Genomic DNA, 23,403 nt, shown 5'->3' with positions numbered 1-23,403 from the left:
TCTTCCAAAATCTCAATTGACCCCGACGACACGTCTGCTGTTCCTGGGAATGATTCTGGACACTGTTCAGAAAAAGGTGTTTCTCCCGGAGGAGAAATCAAGGGAGTTATCCGAACTTGTCAGGAACCTCCTAAAACCAGGAAATGTGTCAGTACATCAATGCACAAGAGTCCTGGGAAAGATGGTGGCTTCTTACGAAGCAATTCCATTCGGCAGATTCCACGCACGAATATTTCAGTGGGATCTGCTGGACAAATGGTCCGGATCGCATCTGCACATGCATCAGCGGATAACACTGTCACCAAGAACAAGGGTGTCTCTTCTGTGGTGGTTGCAGAGTGCCCATCTGTTAGAGGGCCGCAGATTCGGCATACAGGACTGGGTCCTGGTGACTACGGATGCCAGCCTACGAGGCTGGGGAGCAGTCACACAGGGAAGAAACTTCCAGGGCGTGTGGTCGAACCTGGAGACGTCTCTTCACATAAATATACTGGAGCTAAGAGCGATTTACAATGCTCTAAGCCTGGCAAAACCGCTGCTTCAGGGTCAGCCGGTGTTGATCCAGTCGGACAACATCACGGCAGTCGCCCACGTAAACAGACAGGGCGGCACGAGAAGCAGAAGAGCAATGACAGAAGCTGCAAGGATTCTTCGCTGGGCGGAAAATCATGTCATAGCACTGTCAGCAGTGTTCATTCCGGGAGTGGACAACTGGGAAGCAGACTTCCTCAGCAAACACGACCTCCACCCGGGAGAGTGGGGACTTCATCCAGAAGTCTTCCACATGATTGTGAACCGTTGGGAAAAACCAAAGGTGGACATGATGGCGTCCCGCCTCAACAAGAAACTGGACAGATATTGCGCCAGGTCAAGAGACCCTCAGGCAATAGCTGTGGGTGTACCAGTCCGTGTATGTGTTTCCTCCTCTGCCTCTCATACCAAAGGTACTGAGAATTATACGGATACGGGGAGTAAGAACAATACTCGTGGCTCCGGATTGGCCGAGAAGGACTTGGTACCCGGAACTTCAAGAGATGCTCACGGGAGAGCCGTGGCCTCTACCGTTAAGAAGGGATCTGCTTCAGCAGGGACCTTGTATGTTCCAAGACTTACCGCGACTGCGTTTGACGGCATGGCGGTTGAACGCCGGATTCTAAAAGAAAAGGGCATTCCAGAGGAAGTTATTCCTACCTTGATTAAAGCCAGGAAGGAAGTGACCGCACAACATTATCACCGCATTTGGAGAAAATATGTTGCGTGGTGTGAGGCCAAGAAGGCCCCAACGGAGGAATTTCAATTGGGTCGATTCCTACATTTCCTGCAGGCAGGATTGTCTATGGGCCTCAAATTGGGGTCTATTAAGGTTCAAATTTCGGCCTTATCGATTTTCTTCCAGAAAGAATTGGCTTCAGTGCCTGAAGTACAAACCTTTGTCAAAGGTGTACTACATATACAGCCCCCGATTGTGCCTCCAGTGGCACCGTGGGATCTCAACGTAGTTTTGGATTTTCTCAAATCCCATTGGTTTGAGCCGCTCAAATCGGTAGATTTGAAGTATCTTACATGGAAAGTAACCATGCTACTGGCCCTGGCTTCAGCCAGGAGAGTATCAGAGTTGGCGGCTTTATCGTACAAAAGCCCATATCTGATTTTCCATTCGGACAGGGCAGAACTGCGGACGCGTCCTCAGTTTCTGCCTAAGGTGGTTTCGGCTTTTCACTTGAACCAGCCTATTGTGGTGCCTGCGGCTACTAGCGACTTGGAGGACTCCAAGTTGCTGGACGTTGTCAGAGCATTGAAAATATATATTTCAAGGACGGCTGGAGTCAGAAAATCTGACTCGCTGTTTATCCTGTATGCACCCAACAAGATGGGTGCTCCTGCGTCTAAGCAGACGATTGCTCGTTGGATCTGTAGCACAATCCAACTTGCACATTCTGTGGCAGGCCTGCCACAGCCTAAATCTGTAAATGCCCACTCCACAAGGAAGGTGGGCTCATCTTGGGCGGCTGCCCGAGGGGTCTCGGCATTACAACTTTGCCGAGCAGCTACGTGGTCAGGGGAGAACACGTTTGTAAAATTTTACAAATTTGATACTCTGGCTAAGGAGGACCTGGAGTTCTCTCATTCGGTGCTGCAGAGTCATCCGCACTCTCCCGCCCGTTTGGGAGCTTTGGTATAATCCCCATGGTCCTGACGGAGTCCCCAGCATCCACTAGGACGTTAGAGAAAATAAGAAATTACTTACCGATAATTCTATTTCTCATAGTCCGTAGTGGATGCTGGGCGCCCATCCCAAGTGCGGATTGTCTGCAATACTTGTACATAGTTATTGTTACAAAAATCGGGTTATTATTGTTGTGAGCCATCTTTTCAGAGGCTTCTTCGTTGTTATCATACTGTTAACTGGGTTCAAATCACAAGTTGTACGGTGTGATTGGTGTGGCTGGTATGAGTCTTACCCGGGATTCAAGATCCTTCCTTATTGTGTACGCTCGTCTGGGCACAGTACCTAACTGAGGCTTGGAGGAGGGTCATAGGGGGAGGAGCCAGTACACACCATGTGATCCTAAAAGCTTACTTTTTGTGCCCTGTCTCCTGCGGAGCCGCTAATCCCCATGGTCCTGACGGAGTCCCCAGCATCCACTACGGACTATGAGAAATAGAATTATCGGTAAGTAAATTCTTATTTTTACTCACACACAAGGCCATTAACCAAACCACCAACGTACATCACTTCGCTTATCACAAAATATCTCCCAACCCGACCTCTTCGCTCTTCACAAGACCTGCGTCTCTCATCCACACTCATTACTCGCTCCCACTCACGACTGCAGGACTTTCATCGGGCTGCACCCACTCTGTGGAATGCCCTACCATGCACAATAAGACTCTCCTCTAGTTGCCAAACCTTCAAGCGTTCCCTGAAAACTCACCTCTTTAGCCAAGCGTATCAAATTCCAGAACCGCCCAGATTACTTTCATAAACCTTCCTGTCAAATTGCATCCACTCTGTACAGTCCACACATATTGACACATGTCTTCTCATTCTATGCAATAGATAGGCATATGTACACAAGGAAAGGTGCTATTTCCCTATAGATTGTAAGCTTGCGAGCAGGGCCTTCCTACCTCTATGACTGTTATCACCCAGTTTGTTATTGTTATTTCAAATTGTAAAGTGCAACGGAATTTGCTGCGCTATATAAGAAACTGTTAATAATAATAATAATAATAATAATAATAATTCTTTCCTGCAGTAACAACGAAATGGCACATTTAGGGGTATATGCAATTCACGGCGAATCGCGGCAAATTATCGCCGTTTTTTAATTCGACACAATTCGACAGGTGGCTGCCGGAATTCACCATATTCAATGAAAAACGGATTCGACAGTCCCGCGGGCGAAAAACGGCCGATTTGCCGGATTTTGCGGCGAATTAAAAAAATGGGAAAAACCCGGAAAAAAATGGCGTGGGGTCCCCCCCTCCAAAGCATAACCAGCCTCGGGCTCTTCGAGCTGGTCCTGGTTTTAAAAATCCGGGGTCAAAATTGACAGCGGATCCCCTGTATTTTTAAAACCAGCACCGGGTTCTGCGCCTGATGCTGGTGCAAAAAATACGGGGGACAAAACGAGTAGGGGTCCCCCGTATTTTTTACACCAGCATCGGGCTCCACTAGCTGGACAGATAATGCCACAACCGGGGGTCACTTTTATACAGTGCCCTGCGGCCGTGGCATTAAATATCCAACTAGTCACCCCTGGCGGGGGTACCCTGGGGGAGTGGGGACCCCTTCAATCAAGGGGTCCGTCCCCCCCCCAGCCACCCAAGGGCCAGGGGTGAAGCCCGAGGCTGTCCCCCCCCCCCCCCCCCCTCCCCATCCAAGGGCTGAGGATGGGAGGCTGATAGCCTTGAGAAAAATGTCAGAATATTGTTTTTTCCAGTAGTACTACATGTCCCAGCAAGCCTCCCCCGCAAGCTGGTACTTGGAGAACCACAAGTACCAGCATGCGGGAGAAAAACGGGCCCGCTGGTACCTGTAGTACTACTGGGAAAAAAATACCCAAATAAAAACAGGACACACACACCGTGACAAGTACAACTTTATTACATACTGCCGACACACACATACTTACCTATGTTGACACGAAGCAGTCGGTCCTCTTCTCCAAGTAGAATCCACGGATACCTGAAAATAAAAGATAATTATACTCGCCTTCCAGCGTCCAGAGATACATCCACGTCCAGAAAATAATCCAGGTACTTGGCAAAAAAAAAAAACGCTATGACCCGATCCTGCGGACTGAAAGGGGTCCCATATTGACACATGAGAACCCTTTCCCCGAATGTGCCGGGACACCACGTGACTCCTGTCACTGAGGTCCCTTCAGCCAATCAGGAAGCGCTACTACGTGGCGCTCACCTGATTGGCTGTGCGCTGTCTGTGCTGTGACAGCGCATCGCAAAGCCTCTCCATTATATTCAATGGTGGGAACTTTGCCGTTAGCGGGGGGGTTACCCGCGGTCAGCCGCTGACCGGCGGGTGACCCCACCGCTAACCGCAAGGTTCCCACCATTGAATATAATGGAGAGGCTTTGCGATGCGCTGTCTGAGCTCAGACGCGCAGAGCCAATCCGCAGAGTGCAGGGACGTTGCACTCGCTGATTGGCTGAAGAGACCTTTCAGTGACAGCTGTCACGTAGAGGTCTCTGCATTCGGGGAAAGGGGTCTCATGTGTCAACATGGGACCCCTTTCAGTCCGCTGGCACGGGTTTTTGCGTTTTGTTATTTTGCCAAGTACCTGGATTATACTCTGGACGTGGATTTATCTCTGGACGCTGGAAGGTGAGTATAATTTTTTAACAGGTACCCTCGGATCGTCGGAGACTGTGGCAGTCGGCGTGTCAACATAGGTTAGTATGTGTGTGTCGGCAGTATGTAATAAAGTTGTACTTGTCACGGTGTGTGTGTCCTGTTTTTATTTGGGTATTTTTTCCCCAGTAGTACTACAGGTACCAGCGGGCCCGTTTTTCTCCCGCATGCTGGTACTTGTGGTTCTCCAAGTACCAGCTTGCAGGGGAGGCTTGCTGGGACTTGTAGTACTACTGGAAAAAACAATATTCTGACATTTTTCTCAAGGCTATCAGCCTCCCATCCGCAGCCCTTGGATGGGGGGGGACAGCCTCGGGCTTCATCCCTGGCCCTTGGGTGGCTGGGGGGGGGGACCCCTTGATTGAAGGGGTCCCCACTCCCCCAGGGTACCCCGGCCAGGGGTGACTAGTTGGATATTTAATGCCATGGCCGCAGGGCGCTGTATAAAAGTGACCCCCGGCTGTGGCATTATCTGTCCAGCTAGTGGAGCCCGATGCTGGTGTATAAAATACGGGGGACCCCTACTCTTTTTGTCCCCCGTATTTTTGCACCAGCATCAGGCGCAGAGCCCGGTGCTGGTTTTAAAAATACGGGGGATCCCCTGTCAAATTTTTCCCCGCATTTTTAGAACCAGGACCAGCTCGAAGAGCCCGAGGCTGGTTATGCTTTGGAGGGGGGACCCCACGCCATTTTTTTCCTTGATTTTACCGTTCCAGCTATAAAAAAAATAAAAATAAAATATTTTAAAAAATATATAAATAATACTTGTGCCTCCAAAAAAGACAAACCAAGTACCTAATCCCTTCTAATATAAATAGATATGCTATTACAAAAAAAAAAAAAACACCCAAAAAAACATGTTTTAAATTTTTTTTTATTGGTTTCACCCTCCAAAGTGTGGCGGATTGAAAATGACGAATTTACTGTCTAAAAGCACTGTTGTCGAATTTCCAAACTTGAATTGAATAGACTTTGGCCGAATTGCAGCATGTGTATCATTGCAAAAAAGTCGAATTTGTCAAAAGTCAAATTTTGAAAGTCCGTTTTTTTGTCGGAAAGTACTGAATTGCATTGTCGATTTTTTTTTTTTTTTTTGGCGAAAAATTCCCGAAATTCGACAATTTCGGGAATTCGACCGCAATTGCATATACCCCTAAATGTTGTCCAGCTTCATTCCATATTGGTTTTCTCCCTTGGAAATCAATAAAAGAAAACGCTCACCTGGCCATGCACTAACATGACTTGTTTTGCAATATGTGCAGAGACCCACAGGTTGCATAAGTCTGTTCTAGAGTTGATTATCGTTTCTGATCTGTGTGTGAGCATACTTGCTTTTTTGAACTGTAAATTCTGCATTGTCTGCTAAATTGTTGTGTAACACCTCTGCTGTATTTCGCCTTAATATTAATTACTATTCTTTAGATTTATTGTAATTGTTATATGTGTTATGTTGCAAGTTATATTAAAATATTAGAGTCTTGTAACTACAAATACGCAGGCCAAATTTTGTTACAAATAATTGTTTATACATAGGGGGTTTATTTTCAAACAGTGTTGTGGCTGTCCATAGCAGCTTTGCTATTCAGGGGACCTGAAGGATTTTTTATTTATTTATGGTATCACATTTTTTGAATGAGTAATTATCTTCCATTTGTTCATGGAGGGAGACCCCAAAGATTTACACTTGGCACTGTTGGCAAGGCCTGGGGGTGAAGTTGTTGACCATTGTTGCAGAGCCTTGGGATACCTGAAGTTTTTGAGTAACAGATGTTTCCATGTACTGACATTAGGGCAAATTTGAGTTCCTTATATAGAATGCTTCTAAATTGCAGGTTCATCGTATTTCTACAGGTATTTATGTAAACAGCATTAGACACTAGGTTGTTGTCAAAACATGCACGCAGGAAGTAGTAGTGAGTAGTAGGTATGCAGCAAAAAAGTGTTAGATATAACGGGTAGTTTTGTAAAGACATCTGTAATTGAACAGTCTGACTCTGTTTTCACAGACTTTCGCTGTCACTGAAACCTACAGTGGGTAAACGGAGTCTAAAAAAACCTTTAAAGCATGACCTGGTTGCTTTCTCCTCTGTTAGCTTTACTGAAAGCAGTCTTTCATTTTCCATTCCTGCCCATCTGTTCACTACAGAGATTACCATTCTATAGGATAAATATCTTTCTCATTGGCAGCTGTGGCTGAGACATTTACCTGTATTTGTTGTATTGTACTATAAATGCTCAGTCTTCATGGCAACTTGACTTGCTCAACTGATAAAACATCAGTATTCATCTGCTTTCCAAGTGCTGCATTAGAAGATGCAGCATCAGATTACTATTTACTTAGACTGACCATCTGTTCTGGTCAGCGGCAACGCAGAACCTGGGCCTGGCTCGGCTTTAAATGGGGGCTACTCGCCGTCGTTTTGTGAAACAGACCCGTTTTTCACTTTTGGTGGGCTGCAAGCGATATCAAAGGAACTGTTTTTGCACATGCGCAGAACAGGTCATGCGCAGACCCCCCCCCCCCCCCCCCCCCCAACAAAAATAAGGTTCTCTTTACTTAAGTTATTTGCATGTCTTATTTTTAATAACAACTGTAGAGAAATTAAATGTTGCTAAAACCATTTTTTTTATCATTGGGCACATTTTCTGTTGTTTTCCACCTTTATATGACTTTGACTATGCAACGTTAGATACATTTCTTTACCTTTCTGACTTCCTTATTTGCTTTTTATAGGTGTTTCATGTGCCCTTGGCATAGCCAGATTAAGACCTCATGAGATCCTAGGCAACTACTGGTTTGGGGTCCTCCTCCTCTGATCCACTCATTCCCCATTATTTACTAAACCTATAAACACAAGATACAACACAAAATTACATACAGTACATACATAGCACATGAGATTCTATATCTCTTCTAAACTAGAGTGGAAAGTGGAGAACGTGGCAGTGATTACAAAGTGCACCTTAGGAAAAACCTTAAACCACAAATAAAAATAAATTCAATAAAAATTAAATCTAGTATAGGTTTAACCTTGGTATAAAAAACATATTCAATTTGTTTTAATAATTTGCTCAGACTAGGGTAAAGAAATTCATATTATAATATAGGGAGAAAAATGACATGTAAGGAAGAATCAAAATGAGTAGGCATTTCCTTCACCTCAGCTTTTTTACTATAATATTTTTCTCTAACGTCCTAGTGGATGCTGGGGACTCCGTCAGGACCATGGGGAATAGCGGCTCCGCAGGAGACAGGGCACAAAAGCAAGCTTTTAGGATCACATGGTGTGTACTGGCTCCTCCCCCTATGACCCTCCTCCAAGCCTCAGTTAGGTTTTTGTGCCCGGCCGAGAAGGGTGCAATCTAGGTGGCTCTCTTAAAGAGTTACTTAGAAAAAGTTTTTAGGTTCTTTATTTTCAGTGAGTCCTGCTGGCAACAGGCTCACTGCATCGAGGGACTTAGGGGAGAGATTTTCAACTCACCTGCGTGCAGGATGGATTGGATTCTTAGGCTACTGGACATAGCTCCAGAGGGAGTCGGAACACAGGGCTCGCCCTGGGGTTCGTCCCGGAGCCGCGCCGCCGACCCCCCTTGCAGACGCTGAAGATGAAGAGGTCCGGAACCAGGCGGCAGAAGACTCTCAGTCTTCATCAGGTAGCGCACAGCACTGCAGCTGTGCGCCATTGTTGTCAGCACACTTCACACAGCGGTCACGGAGGGTGCAGGGCGCTGGGGGGGGGGCGCCCTGGGCAGCAATGTATAATACCTGTATGGCGAAAAATACATCACATATAGCCCTTGAGGCTATATGGATGTATTTAACCCCTGCCAGATATCTAAAACTCCGGAGAAGAAGCCCGCCGAAAAGGGGGCGGGGCCTATTCTCCTCAGCACACAGCGCCATTTTCCCTCACAGAAAGGCTGGTGGGAAGGCTCCCATGCTCTCCCCTGCACTGCACTACAGAAACAGGGTTAAAACAGAGAGGGGGGGCACTGATTTGGCGATATGTATATATATTAAAATGCTATAAGGGAGGAACACTTATATAAAGGTTGTCCCTGGATAATTATAGCGTTTTGGTGTGTGCTGGCAAACTCTCCCTCTGTCTCCCCAAAGGGCTAGTGGGTCCTGTCCTCTATCAGAGCATTCCCTATGTGTGTGCTGTATGTCGGTACGTGTGTGTCGACATGTATGAGGAAAATATTGGTGAGGAGGCGGAGCAAATTGCCTGTAATGGTGATGTCACTCTCTAGGGAGTCGACACCGGAATGGATGGCTTATTTATGGAAATTACGTGACAATGTCAACACGCTGCAAGCCGGTTGACGACATGAGAGGGCCGGCGAACAAATTAGTATCTGTCCAGGCGTCTCAAACACCGTCAGGGGCTGTAAAATGCCCATTTACCTCAGTCGGTCGACACAGACCCAGACACGGACACTGATTTCAGTGTCGACGGTGAAGAAACAAACGTATTTTCTTTTAGGGCCACACGTAAGGGCAATGAAGGAGGTGTTACATATTTCTGATACTCCAAGTACCACAAAAAAGGGTATTATGTGTGAGGTGAAAAAAACTACCTGTAGTTTTTCCTGAATCAGATAAATTAAATGAAGTGTGTGATGATGCGTGGGTTTCCCCCGATAGAAAATTATTGGCGGTATACCCTTTCCCGCCAGAAGTTAAGGCGCGGTGGGAAACACCCCTCAGGGTGGATAAGGCGCTCACACGCTTATCAGAACAAGTGGCGGTACCATCTACGGATAGGGCCGTACTTAAGGAGCCAGCTGATAGGAGGCTGAAAAATATCCTAAAAAGTATACACACACATGCTGGTGTTATACTGCGACCAGCGATCGCCTCAGCCTGGATGTGCAGAGCTGAGGTGGCTTGGTCGGATTCCCTGACTAAAAATATTGATACCTTTGACAGGGACAGTATTTTATTGACTATAGAGCATTTAAAGGATGCATTTCTATATATGCGAGATGCGCAGAGGGATATTTGCACTCTGGCATCAAGAGTAAATGCGATGTCCATATCTGCAAGAAGATGTTTATGGACACGACAGTGGTCAGGTGATGCAGATTCCAAACGGCACAAAGATGTATTGCCGTATAAAGGGGAGGAGTTATTTGGGGTCGGTCCATGGGACCTGGTGGCCAGGGCAACTGCTGGAAAATCCACCGTTTTTTACCCTAAGTCACATCTCTGCAGAAAAAGACACCGTCTTTTCAGCCTCAGTCCTTTCGTCCCTATAAGAGTCATATCTGCCCAGGGATAGAGGAAAGGGAAGAAGACTGCAGCAGGCAGCCCATTCCCAGGAACAGAAGCCCTCCACCGCTTCTACCAAGTTCTCAGCATGACGCTGGGACCGTACAGGACCCCTGGATCCTACAAGTAGTATCCAAGGGGTACAGATTGGAATGTCGAGAGGTTTCCCCCCTCGCAGGTTCCTGTAGTCTGCTGTACCAATGTCTCCCTCCGACAGGGAGGCAGTATTGAAAACAATTCACAAGCTGTATTCCCAGCAGGTGATAATAAATTTACCCCTCCGACAACAAGGAAAGGGGTATTACTCCACACTATATGGTGGTACTGAAGGCTAGGTGAGACCTATTCTAAATCTGAAAAATTTGAACACTTACAAGGGTTCAAATCCAGATGGAGTCACTCAGAGCAGTGATAGCAAAGAACAAGGGGACTATATGGTGTCCCGGGACATCAGGGATGCTTACCTCCATGTCCCAAAATTTGCCTTTTCTCACCAAGGGTACCTCAGGTTCGTGGTACAGAACTGTCACTATCAGTTTCAAGACGATGCCGTTGGATTGTCCAAGGCACCCCGGGTCCTTACCAAGGTAATGACCGAAAGGAGGATTCGTCTTCAAAGAAAATGGACGACCTCCTGATAAGAACAAGGTCCAGAGAACAGTTGGAGGTCGGAGTAGCACTATCTCAAGTAGTTCTACGACAGCACGGGTGGATTCTAAATATTCCAAAACCGCAGTTGTTCCGACGACACGTCTGCTGGTCCTAGGGATGATTCTGGACACAGTCCAGGAAAAGGTGTTTCTCCCAGAGGAGAAAGCCAGGGAGTTATCCGAGCTAATCGGGATCCTCCTAAAACCAGGAAAAGTGTCAGTGCATCATTGCACAAGAGTCCTGGTAAAAATGGTGGCTTATTACGAAGCGCTTCCATTCGGCAGATTTCACGCAAGAACTCTTCAGTGGGATCTGCTGGACAAATGGTCCGGATCGCATCTTCAGATGCATCAGCGGATAACCCTATATCCAAGGACAAGGGTGTCTCTCCTGTGGTGATTACAGAGTGCTCATCTTCTAGAGGGCCGCAGATTCGGCATTCAGGATTGGATGCTCGTGACCACGGAGGCCAGCCTGAGAGGCTGGGGAGCAGTCACACAAGGAGTGTGATCAAGTCTGGAGAATTCTCTCCACATAAATATACTGGAGCTAAGAGCGAATTTATAATGCTCTAAGCTTAGCAAGACCTCTGCTTCAAGGTCAGCCGGTATTGATCCAGTGGGATAACATCACGGCAGTCGCCCACGTAAACAGAAAGGGCGGCACAAGAAGCAGGAGGGCAGTGGCAAAACTGCAAGGATTTTTCGCTAGGCGGAAAATCATGTGATAGCACTGTCAGCAGTGTTCATTCCGGGAGTGGACGACTGGGAAGCAGACTTCCTCAGCAGGCACGACCTCCACCCGGGAGAGTGGGAACTTCATCGGGAAGTTTTCCGCATGATTGTGAACCGTTGGGAAAGACCAAAGGTGGACATGATGGCGTCCCGCCCGAACAAATGGGACAGGTATTGCGCCAGGTCACGAGACCTTCAGGCGATAGCTGTGGACGTCCTGGTAACACCGTGGGTGTAACAGTCGGTGTATGTGTTCCCTTCTCTGCTTCTCATAACCAAGGTATTGAGAATTATAAGACATAGAGGAGTAAGAACTATACTCGTGGCTCCGGATTGGCCAAGGGGGACTTGGTAACCGGAACTTCAAGAGATGCTCACAGAGGACTAATGGCCTCGGGAGCTAAGAAGGGATTTGCTTTCAGCAAGTACCATGTCTGTTCCAAGAGGAACCGTGGCATCGGCCTTTAAGAAAGGACCTGCTCCAGCAGGGACCTTGTCTGTTCCAAGACTTACCGCGACTGCGTTTGACGGCATGGCGGTTTGAACGCCGGATCCTAAGGGAAAAGGCATTCCGGAAGAGGTCATACCTACCCTGGTCAAAGCCAGGAAGGAGGTGACCGCACAACGTTATCACCACATGTGGTAAAAATATGTTGCGTGGGTGAGGCCAGGAGGGCCCCACGAAAAAATTTCAACTAGGTCGATTTCTGCACTTCCTGCAAACAGGAGTGTCTATGAGCCTCAAATTGGGGTCCATTAAGGTTCAAGTTTCGGCCCTATAGATTTTCTTCCAGAAAGAATTGGCTTCAGTTCCTGAAGTCCAGACGTTTGTCAAGGGAGTATTGCATATACAGCCCTTGTGTGCCTCCAGTGGCACCGTGGGATCTCAACGTAGTGTTGGGATTCCTCAAATCATATTGGTTTGAACCACTCAAATCTGTGGATTTGAAATATCTCACATGGAAAGTGACCATGCTGTTGGCCCTGGCCTCGGCCAGGCGATTGTCAAAATTGGCGGCTTTGTCTTACAAAAGCCCATATTTGATTTTCCATTCGGACAGGGCAGAACTGCGGACTCGTCCCCAGTTTCTTCCTAAGGTGGTGTCAGCGTTTCACCTGAAACAACCTATTGTGGTGCCTGCGGCTACTAGGGACTTGGAGGACTCCAAGTTGCTAGACGTTGTCAGGGCCCTGAAAATATATATATATATATATATATATATATATATATATATATATATATATATATATATATATATATATATATATATATATATATATAATTCCGGGACGGCTGGAGTCAGAAAGTCTGACTTGCTGTTTATATTGTAGGCACCCAAAAAGCTGGGTGCTCCTGCTTCTAAGCAGACTATTGCTCGTTGGATTTGTAGTACAATTCAGCTTGCACATTCTGTGGCAGGCCTGCCACAGCCAAAATCTGTAAATGCCCATTCCACAAGGAAGGTGGGCTCATCTTGGGCGGCTGCCCGAGGGGTCTCGGCTTTACAACTTTGCCGAGCAGCTACTTGGTCAGGGGCAAACACGTTTGCTAAATTCTACAAATTTGATACCCTGGCTGAGGAGGACCTGGAGTTCTCTCATTCGGTGCTGCAGAGTCATCCGCACTCTCCCGCCCGTTTGGGAGCTTTGGTATAATCCCCATGGTCCTGACGGAGTCCCCAGCATCCACTAGGACGTTAGAGAAAATAAGATTTTACTTACCGATAAATCTATTTCTCATAGTCCGTAGTGGATGCTGGGCGCCCATCCCAAGTGCGGATTGTCTGCATTACTTGTACATAGTTATTGTTACAAAAAAATCGGGTTATTATTGTTGTGAGCCATCTTTTTTAGAGGCTACTTCATTGTTATCATACTGTTAACTGGGTTCAAATCACAAGTTGTACGGTGTGATTGGTGTGGCTGGTATGAGTCTTACCCGGGATTCAAGATCCTTCCTTATTGTGTACGCTCGTCCGGGCACAGTACCTAACTGAGGCTTGGAGGAGGGTCATAGGGGGAGGAGCCAGTACACACCATGTGATCCTAAAAGCTTGCTTTTGTGCCCTGTCTCCTGCGGAGCCGCTATTCCCCATGGTCCTGACGGAGTCCCCAGCATCCACTACGGACTATGAGAAATAGATTTATCGGTAAGTAAAATCTTATTTTTTTACATCAACACTGGCTTCTGCAATTCATCTAATATTTATTTGATTTGTATAGAATATATAGACATATACATGGAGGATCACACATAGAGACATATACTTGCTAAAACCATGCCTTGTAATTGATTGCTGCTTTAAAAAAAAAAAGTCTGAGTTCGGCCGTCAACCCGCACCTCTGGCTAACTCAGATGGCATTACATCCAGCCCATAGAGACATACAGTATACGGGAGAGGTTACGTATACAGACACACATACAGGGTGGGTCACATATACAGACTGAAACAGACAACAGTGTGTTTCCCTCCTACAGTACCTTACTCTGGGGGGTGGAAGCGGGGTAGCGGATAGTTCCCTTCCCATGGCAGTGGCTCCCTCCTCCTTCAGGATGTCTGACTGCTATAGCCCCACCCCCTGCTTGGGTCAGAGGAGCATGTGCTCCACCAATCAGGGTTCATCTTACGCTCCTTTGACCCCAGGTGTCTAAGCAGCCATAGTGCACTTCAGAAGGACGAAGCAGCTGTACATTGTGTCTCCACTATTTCCTCTTCCCAAATACAGTTCTCCCAAAATCTCAAAAACCACAATTCCCCCTGAGACTGGGCTAAGGAACAGGAAATATTTTTATATATCTTGTTGACCAAGCACCTTAGGTTCCAGTGCCTAGACAGCCACCTGTACTACCTTATGAGTAATCCAGCCCTGGCCCTTGGATACAACACACAGCAGCTCTCTGTATATAACTGTATCCTGTGTAAAAAGCACAGACAAGCTGTGTTATAATAATAATAATAATAATAATTTTTATTTATATAGCGCTCTTTCTCCAACAGGACTCAAGGCGCTTTACAGACATCAAAAACAATGCACATAATACAGAGGATTTGAGTAATACAACAATAGACAAGCAACACAGACATAAAAGAAAACCTTAAGCCCACAGAAAGCATAACGCAGGATTGGTGCAGGCATTTTGGGTAATAACTTCCAAGGGTTGTGTATTCCACCCTTATAGGTACCAAGTGCAGCAGCCGTCTTGGGCGCTAAGCGTAGGATTACCCAGGGTGGAATAGTCCACCCCTAGAAGAGATGACACAAAATGGGGGTGATTTCAGAGTCCTACAGTTTAGAGTAGGGTTCCAACAAAACCACAAGGTCCATGTATTTTTCATCCCATCCACAAGTGTACCATATGGGGCAGCCATGTTGGGCGCACTTTGAAGGTTACACTGTGGGAGGTGAGCCATACAAGGGCCAAGTTCATATATGGGAAAACTGATGCTTATGTAGTAGTATGATGTACCCTGCATGTAGGGCACAATGGCAAAGTGTGCAATCAGTGGAGGTAAACATTACAGGAAAAACACATGGTGGGGTGAAGCGAGCAATGGAAAAAAAAAACAAAAAAACATAATAGCAGGTAACTAGTGGCAGAAGTAGGAGTGGGATAACATTTTGATCAGATCTTAGTTCGGGTGGGTAGGAGAATGAGGGGGGCATACTCAGACGCAATGGGGATGTCCCTGCTGATCCTGGTCCTGGTGCTCTGCCCCCACAGTTCCCTGTTCATCTTGATGGTTAGGCCCAGGGGCAGACTTGATGTTCTCAGCCAGAGAGGTGGTAAGCCTGGTCTTGGTGTTCTCATGTTTGAGGCGAGGAGAGGCCACATAAAGTTCCAGAGTTTTTAGGTTGTAATGCAGTCCTTCTGTTAATTTGTAAGTTTGTTTGACTTCTGTTTTCCTTCGGTTTAACACAGGTATAACACTGCTATTGATATTAGCTGCCACTTAATAACTAGCCACTTTATACACTAGCCACTGCAACGTCCTTATAGGCCTGACGTCCTATACTATACTGGTTAAGTAAGTCTACAAACACATGCTCTTTGTGATTAAAACCCCCTCCCCCACACAGCAACCCTCCACCAAAAGGTGATAATCAACTACCAAATGTGAAATCTAAGCCCCAGTCAATCACAAAGTTTTTGCTGACTACAGATATTAATCCACTTAACAATTTACCAAATATATCTTTTTAGCAATAAACACACAGTGATCAGCTCTCTGCTGTAGTTACCAAATATATCTTTTTAGCAATAAACACACAGTGATCAGCTCTCTGCTGTAGTTACCAAATATATCTTTTATCAGGGCAATCAATATATAACTGCGCGGCTGAAAAGCTTTGTAAACCATTTGTCTGTGTTTATTTTTCTGCATTGACAGTTCATTCCACAGATAGCACTCGGATGGACCTAGCTATTCCAGGGGAGCAGTACTTCTACCTGAAAGCCCAGACTGCTGCAGAGCGACAACGGTGGCTTGTTGCATTGGGTTCTGCAAAGGCCTGTATAACCGATATCAGAACAAAGAAAGAGAAAGGTAAGGATGTCATTAGCCTACAGTAAATGTATATTTCTCCTTAAGTGACAAATTGATCAAATCTCCTAAATAGGACAAGTTGCCCATTGCAACCAATCAGATTCTATCAATCATTTATATAGTACATTCTATAAAATGGTAGCTAGAATTTAATTGGTTGCTTCCCTCCCATCCTCTTTAGAAAGTTTGATAGATTTTTCTTTGGCTACAAACACCTTCTGATGAGGTCTATAATGAAATCTTCAGCGTGATCTCTTGTAGCAATGACTGGATACTCCTGCCACTGGATGTGTGTATATTTCTACAGTCACCTTGGAAATACTGTACGTCTGTTTCAGTGATTACTGTTCTAGTTAAAATATCTTTAAGATTAGAAATGGGCGTAGGCAACGGATACAGAGATACAGAAATAATGCACATGACTAGAGAAATCATCATGGGTGGAAGCTCAAAGTGAAAAAGGACTGATTTACATTTTCTCTCTTACATATTTGTATGTATGTTTGTGTATATCACTCCCACTGCCTTTTATGTCACAAAATGTAAAGTGGAATTGTAGTTAAAAAAAAAAAGCATTTTAGTGAACTCCCTTTCCCATGAACCTGCAGTCATACTGAAGTCACGTGCCTTGGACCTTGGCAGACCAGGTTTACTCATTTTCTTATGGGTGCCTATCCTAAAAAAAATAAAATGTAGATACAATCATATATTAGTGTAGGTATTGGCAGGAGAACAACCCTTGATGTTGATTTGCGAGTTGATATATCTTGGACAGAATATAAGTGACTTTCTCTTATGGTTATGTATAGAAACTGGTGGGAGTCAGTGTTTGCTATTCATGTAATAGACCCATATTATTGTACAACCGGCACAACCGGCATCCTATCAAATTCAGGTGAGGCCAAGCCAGTGTATGTCAGCATGGGGCATGTACATTGCAGTGCAGCAGGCATTACTTGCCGAATGCAGATGTAACTGTGCCGCATGATTGTTATACACTCCCAGCTGCTCCCCACTGTTTTGCACTAATTATGGACCTGATTCAGAGGTGGACGCAAATCCCATCACTACTGCAATCCCTATGACAGCGGATCTGCAGAAATGTGCTAATGCCACAGCTGCAGGGATTTGTACAGAGACACCTATCGGCAGGGTCTGTAATCTGCCTCTTACATATAAATGACGCAACATCTGTCACAAAATTAAACTTTAGCGCAATCCTATGGTTGCTGAGAATGACCGTTGCAGCTAAGACGTTCGGGCAAGTACACCTGTGAATGGATTTGCAGTCACTGACTGGCACACTCCCCAAAAATGCCTGCAAAGTGCCTGCATTTGACAAGCCCAACCCCCACTTCCGTCTCCTCCATAAACACACACTGACTGTCACAGACTTTGTAAATAAACCCTCACTGTGCCGATGTCACCAATTTATCGCCATGTGAGCACAGTCACTGTGATGCATGGGCAGTCCAGCAAACATTGCACAGGTCTGCAATCACTGGCATTGTGTCCACCCCTGCTCTATAGCCACCCGAGAAAGTGTACTATGAAACACTACGTTTTTGTAGCATATTGTAATATTTTTGCTCTAGGGTGAAGTTAATGGGTTTAAGTCACACACATAGCGGCTACAAATCCGGATGGGCGCTGTAACCTGTTTGGAATCATAGGTTAATGTGACTATACCAAGGCTTCTTGTGCACCACTCTCTGGTGTTCTGTCTGCAGTCGCAGCTGCCAACATTACTATCGGCACTTACACCTACCCCATGTTACCAGGTGTCTCGGTGGAAAGGGTTACCCATAATACTGAAGGTATTTGCAACTTCTGACCAGTGCAAACATGCAGGCTGTTCCTTTATTTTGGATATTTTAAAAACCAGCACAAATATTTCAAAAGAAAGCACATCAGATGCTTGCCACTAGCCCAACTGGTTCTGCATGTTTAGCATGCTGTCTGGGGGTTACATGAAGCACATCACACATGAGAAACGTGTTGGGCTAGTGTCACAGACTTGCAGTAACCACCTGAATAAGCGTTATGTCAGTCATCTGACAATGGGACATTGTGGCGTCAGGGTGGATGGACAATGGTGTGTTGACATGTTCTGTGCTCACTGGGCCTGATTCAGAGCTGTAAGCAAACATGATTCCTTGTGTTCACAGTTGAGTGATTATCATCAGGCTGTGGGGCTACTCTGAAGCCTAATAATCGACTGATCTGCCACCAACTCTGCGTCCTTGTACTCTGCGGCATTTGCTTAGTTTTGTACAGTTGCTGCAGCATATACTGCGCGTCATTATCATTAAGAATAAGTGGTCACTATGAAAATCCGCCTCAAGATTGCTCAGTGTTATCTAGTATGCATTCAGGCGTCGCCCTGGATTCACAAGCCTGTGCAGTTGTTCATAGGAACCAAAAAGCCATACAGAAACACAGAGCCATTTATACTCCGATCCCTACATTGTGAGTGCAAAGCTGGACAGTCACCATAGACTTGTTATTATTATTATTATTATTATTATTATTATCTGTTATTTGTATGGCGCCACAAATATTCCGTAGTAACTGAAAAGGGGGTGAGCCGAGAACACACTTAACAGTATTAAAGAATGCACAAATAACAACAAATAATACATAATTACACAATAGATGAAATTGTTAATGACCAAGTAGCACCTGTGTAAGGTAAGCCAGTGCTTAGGCGCAGGGGCTCGGGAAATGGGGCTGGCGAGACTGATGCAGAGGTAGGAACTTGGCTCTGGTCACGAGAGCTTACATCCAGGAGGGAAGGCTCACAGAGAGGTGGCACTAAGTAGAGAGTATAGATTGTAGCAACGGCAGAGGAGTTAGAAGGGCTGATAGGCTTGAATAATGATTAGAGTTACAAAGATATGTTTGAAGCCTCAGGTACTAGTCTAATAGGATGTGGGAGTGTGTTTCACAGGTTGGTGGCAGCATAGTAAAATCCTAGTCAGACGTGTGCAAAGAGGTAATCAGATTGATAGTGAGTTGGCGCTTGGCAGCAGAATGGCTGAGGCGGGAGGAAGTGGAGGCCACAAATAGTGTAATAACGTTTAACACAATCTATTGGCTTACATAAAACATAATATGCCCGTACATTTAAAAATACATAAAACAGCTTATCTGATGCATAGTAGATCGATCTGGTCAGTAGTACTCAACGCGTTTCGTCCCTGTGGCGTTAGGTGCCTGGACTTCATCTCCAACTGATAAGCTGTTTTATGTCTTTTTAAATGTACGGGCATATTATGTTTTATGTAAGCCAATAGATTGTGTTACACGTTATTACACTATTTGTGGCCCCCCACCTCTTTTTCTCTGATGTTTAAATTGCTGGGGACCGGAGATGCAGGAAGTTATTTTATGGTGAATGAAAAGTCGTCCAGATTCTGATCCCTCACTTGATCTACATGATATAAAAAGTGGATATGTCCACTTGAAATGGTACTTGCTCATTTCAAGGGTGTGATTTATTGGTGAAGGCTCCTATTGTTTAGACCTATATTTACTACACTAGAAGGCGCTGTTTCTCATCCTTATTTTATATATATATATATATATATATATATATATATATATATGAAAAAGAGTGTATAGACCAGTGCGCTTCTCTAGGAATCGACAGTGATAAAGTACTTATCTGAACAATTTATATTTATACTAATAAGGTCGCCGCAAGTGGCTGGTATCAAAGTTTTCCAGGCTTGAATAAGTCTTTGTCAGCACCTTCCACTCTTCAGGGTGGCTGCTCAGTTCCTCAATGTACCATAGGTATATGGCATAAATTCTGTAGCAAAAAGGATGAAGAAGAACAGGCGCCTATGGTGCAGTAAGTTCTTTAAAGTGTATGGTGACACTAATAATAAGTAAATGCGTACCGGATGAAATCTTTATAACACGTCTAGTAAGATACCAATCGTGATGTTTCTCACCATCATCATCATCTATAAATCAGAGAGACAAAAATCGCTGCATAGCGTAATATCTCTGGTTAACAATGATAGCCCCACAGTCACCCAGGTAAGCGTACCAGATTCAGGAAAATAATCAGCATAAACACCCAATGGTTTTGTATCCAGATATCTTTCACCAGATCCAGTAGAATGGGGTATTTGTGATCTCAGTCAAATGAACAATAAAAAGATTTATTCAAACTATAAGGCTATAAAACATCATCCGAACATTCAGAAATAAAAATAAAAATAATTTGTTGAAAAGTCAATATAGCTTAGCTTAGCAGCCAGGTAAAGTTCTGCACAGGTTTCTCAACGCGTTTCGCCCGTCAGGGCTTCCTCAGGAGATAAGGATGCAGTCCTCCTCATAGTGAATTTATAGCTGACTGAGTCAATTTGACCCTCCATTTCCTGTTCAGTGTAATTCCGGAACCGGAAGTGATGTCATATCCATCAAAGTGAAAGTGAAAGCAGTTTAGCACTTATACACGGAGACAGGAAGTGACGCGACCGGACGGGACGTGTCACTTCCGGGATCGTGTTACATCTGGGTTTTTAAATCTAATTTAATAGCATTTGTTCGTATTTTACTTGCCTTTGGTTCATGACTACTGCCCCCTATCAATGCACTAAGCATCCCACCTAACCACCAATAACTTTACCACAAGATAATAATTTGCTTTTATCTGTATTGCTGCTTTCACTTTCACTTTCACTGTTTTATAGCCTTATAGTTTGAATAAATCTTTTTATTGTTCATTTGACTGAGATCACAAATACCCCATTCTACTGGATCTGGTGAAAGATATCTGGATACAAAACCATTGGGTGTTTATGCTGATTATTTTCCTGAATCTGGTACGCTTACCTGGGTGACTGTGGGGCTATCATTGTTAACCAGAGATATTACGCTATGCAGCGATTTTTGTCTCTCTGATTTATAGATGATGATGATGGTGAGAAACATCACGATTGGTATCTTACTAGACGTGTTATAAAGATTTCATCCGGTACGCATTTACTTATTATTAGTGTCACCATACACTTTAAAGAACTTACTGCACCATAGGCGCCTGTTCTTCTTCATCCTTTTTGCTATATATATATATATATATATATATATATATATATATATATATGTGTGTGTGTGTTGGGGGGAGAGAAGTGATTGAGAGCTTTGTAGGTCAGGGTTAGAAACTTGACTCTGTAGTAGCAAAAGTGTTAGTGTAGTGATTGGCAGAGAGGGTCAGCTGAAGTAGAGTGGCATGAAAGGAAATTTAGGTGTGCAGCATGTACATTAGATTAAAGAGGGGTGTGGTGGGATTTGGGAAGGCCAGAGAAAAGGATAAAATATTGTTGTATCACTGTTGAATCTGAGACAGCTAGAGTGGTTGAAATATGGTGCAAGCATCACAGCTCCTGCAGCCATTCTGTGTAGCTACAGTATGGAGGCACTCAGGGAGACGCAGTTTCTCGCATCTGTGGTGCAGTTGCGACTGAGTACGCAGTTGCTGAGCATGTTGCAATGGCTTCCGTCACTGAAAAGGTTCGCTGTTGCATCAGCAGGGGCCTGATTCAGAGATGGACGCAAGTTCAATGCCGCATGCAAGCAGCATTGTATTTTCATCCGGTCTCTAGGAGGGGCATGCAAGAGATGCTTCCTGCATGTAACTGCGATTCCAGCACTGTGACCAACGTCGCAAGCTGGGATCCAACATTGTGACAATCAATCGCGATGTTCCACACAGAAATTCAGAGATATTTGTTGCATGCATTTGCAAATACATGGGAAGCTGCCGGGCCCCACGGCTTCTCTAATTACCAGCAGTCCCTACACTGCATGATAACAGTAACCAATCGGAATAACGTAATTGTCTATTGTAAGACCTCATAATAAAGGCACATTCAGAAATATGCTCAAATTCAGGGCTGGCTTACCTAGGAGCCACCCTTTGTATCTTCAGGTATCACTACAGGAACCAACATGTCTTCCAAATGCTGATCCAATACAATGCCTCTCACAACTGCAACGAATATCTGTGAATTTATACTATCATATAGGTTTTCAAGTGCAGCCATGGCCAAAAGTTTTATGAATTACACAAATATAAATTTTCACAGTCTGCTACCTAGTTTTTATGATTACAGTTTGCATATACTCCAGAATATCGTGAAGAGTAATCAGATGAATTGCAATTAATTGCAAAGTCCTTCTTTGCCATGACAATGAACTTAGGGCCTAATTCAGCATGGATCGCTATTCAGAGAAATTGCAGTTGTCTGCGAGTAAAAAAGGCCCTGTGCAAAACTGCAAATGCATCGCAGATCGATATTTACCCACAGATGCATACGCAATTCCCGGAACATCAAAGAAACTTTGCCATCTGAGGCTGCCACTAATCTGTGACTGAGATGGCCTGTAAGTGGTCTTCGCTGACATCACAGACCTTTCCTACATACACCTGGGCACCCCTACTTTTTTTTCTGACCCACCCAGAAAACGGCAGGTGCTTAAAATCATTGTTCTTCCACTGTTAACCATGATTACCTGCAAGGAAACACGTGCAGTCATCATTGCTTTGCACAAAAAGGGCTTCACAGGCAAGAATATTGCTGCTAGTAAGATTGCACCTATATCAACCATTTATCAGATCATCAAGAACTTTAAGGAGAGAGGTTCAATAGTTGTGAAGAAGGCTGCAGGGCGCCCAAGAATGTCCAGCCAGGACCGTCTCCTAAAGTTGATTCAGCTGCGGGATCGGGGCACCATCAGTGCAGAGCTTGCTCAGGAATGGTAGCAAGCAGGTGTGAGTGCATCTGCACGCACAGTGGACAAAGACTTTTGGAGGATGGCCTGATGTCAAGAAGGGCAGTAAAGAAGCCACTTCTCTCCAAGAAAAACATCAGGGACAGACTGATATTCTGCAAAAGGTATAGGGATTGGACTGTTTAGGACTCGGATAAAGTCATTTCCTCTGATGAATCCCCTTTCAGATTGTTTGGGGCATCTGGAAAAACGCTTCTCCGGAGAAGGGGAGCGCTTCTAACAGAAAAGCATCCTGAGACCATTCATGTGTGGGGTTGCTTCTCAGCGAAGGGAGTGGGCTCACTCACAATTTTGTCTAAGAACACAGCCATGAATAAAGAGTGGTACCAAAACATCCTCCAAGAACAACTTCTCTCAACCACCCAAGAACAGTTTGGTGATGAACAATGTCTTTTCCAGCATGATGACCTTACCATAAGACAAAAGTGATAACTAAGTGGCTCGGGAAACACAACATCAAAATTTTGGGTCCATGGCCATGAAACTCCCCAGACCTTAATCCCATCGAGAACG

General features: G+C 45.0%; 1 protein-coding gene across 3 annotated transcripts in view; it reads left to right on the top strand.

Annotated features, from left to right (window-relative positions):
• PLEKHA8 (pleckstrin homology domain containing A8) overlaps positions 1-23,403 on the top strand; it is a 183,260-nt gene that overhangs the window by 33,762 nt on the left and 126,095 nt on the right. For 2 of the 3 annotated variants that reach the window (XM_063921955.1, XM_063921957.1), the window contains exon 3: positions 15,928-16,083. In XM_063921955.1, coding sequence (XP_063778025.1) covers positions 15,928-16,083 — 156 coding nt within the window. The remainder of the gene's footprint in view (positions 1-15,927; positions 16,084-23,403) is intronic. The other variant, XM_063921956.1, reaches the window with a different exon arrangement.

Source organism: Pseudophryne corroboree, chromosome 5, assembly GCF_028390025.1.
Source record: "Pseudophryne corroboree isolate aPseCor3 chromosome 5, aPseCor3.hap2, whole genome shotgun sequence".
In the NCBI taxonomy this organism is placed as follows: domain Eukaryota; kingdom Metazoa; phylum Chordata; class Amphibia; order Anura; family Myobatrachidae; genus Pseudophryne; species Pseudophryne corroboree.
This window is presented reverse-complemented; position numbering and strand designations above follow the sequence as displayed.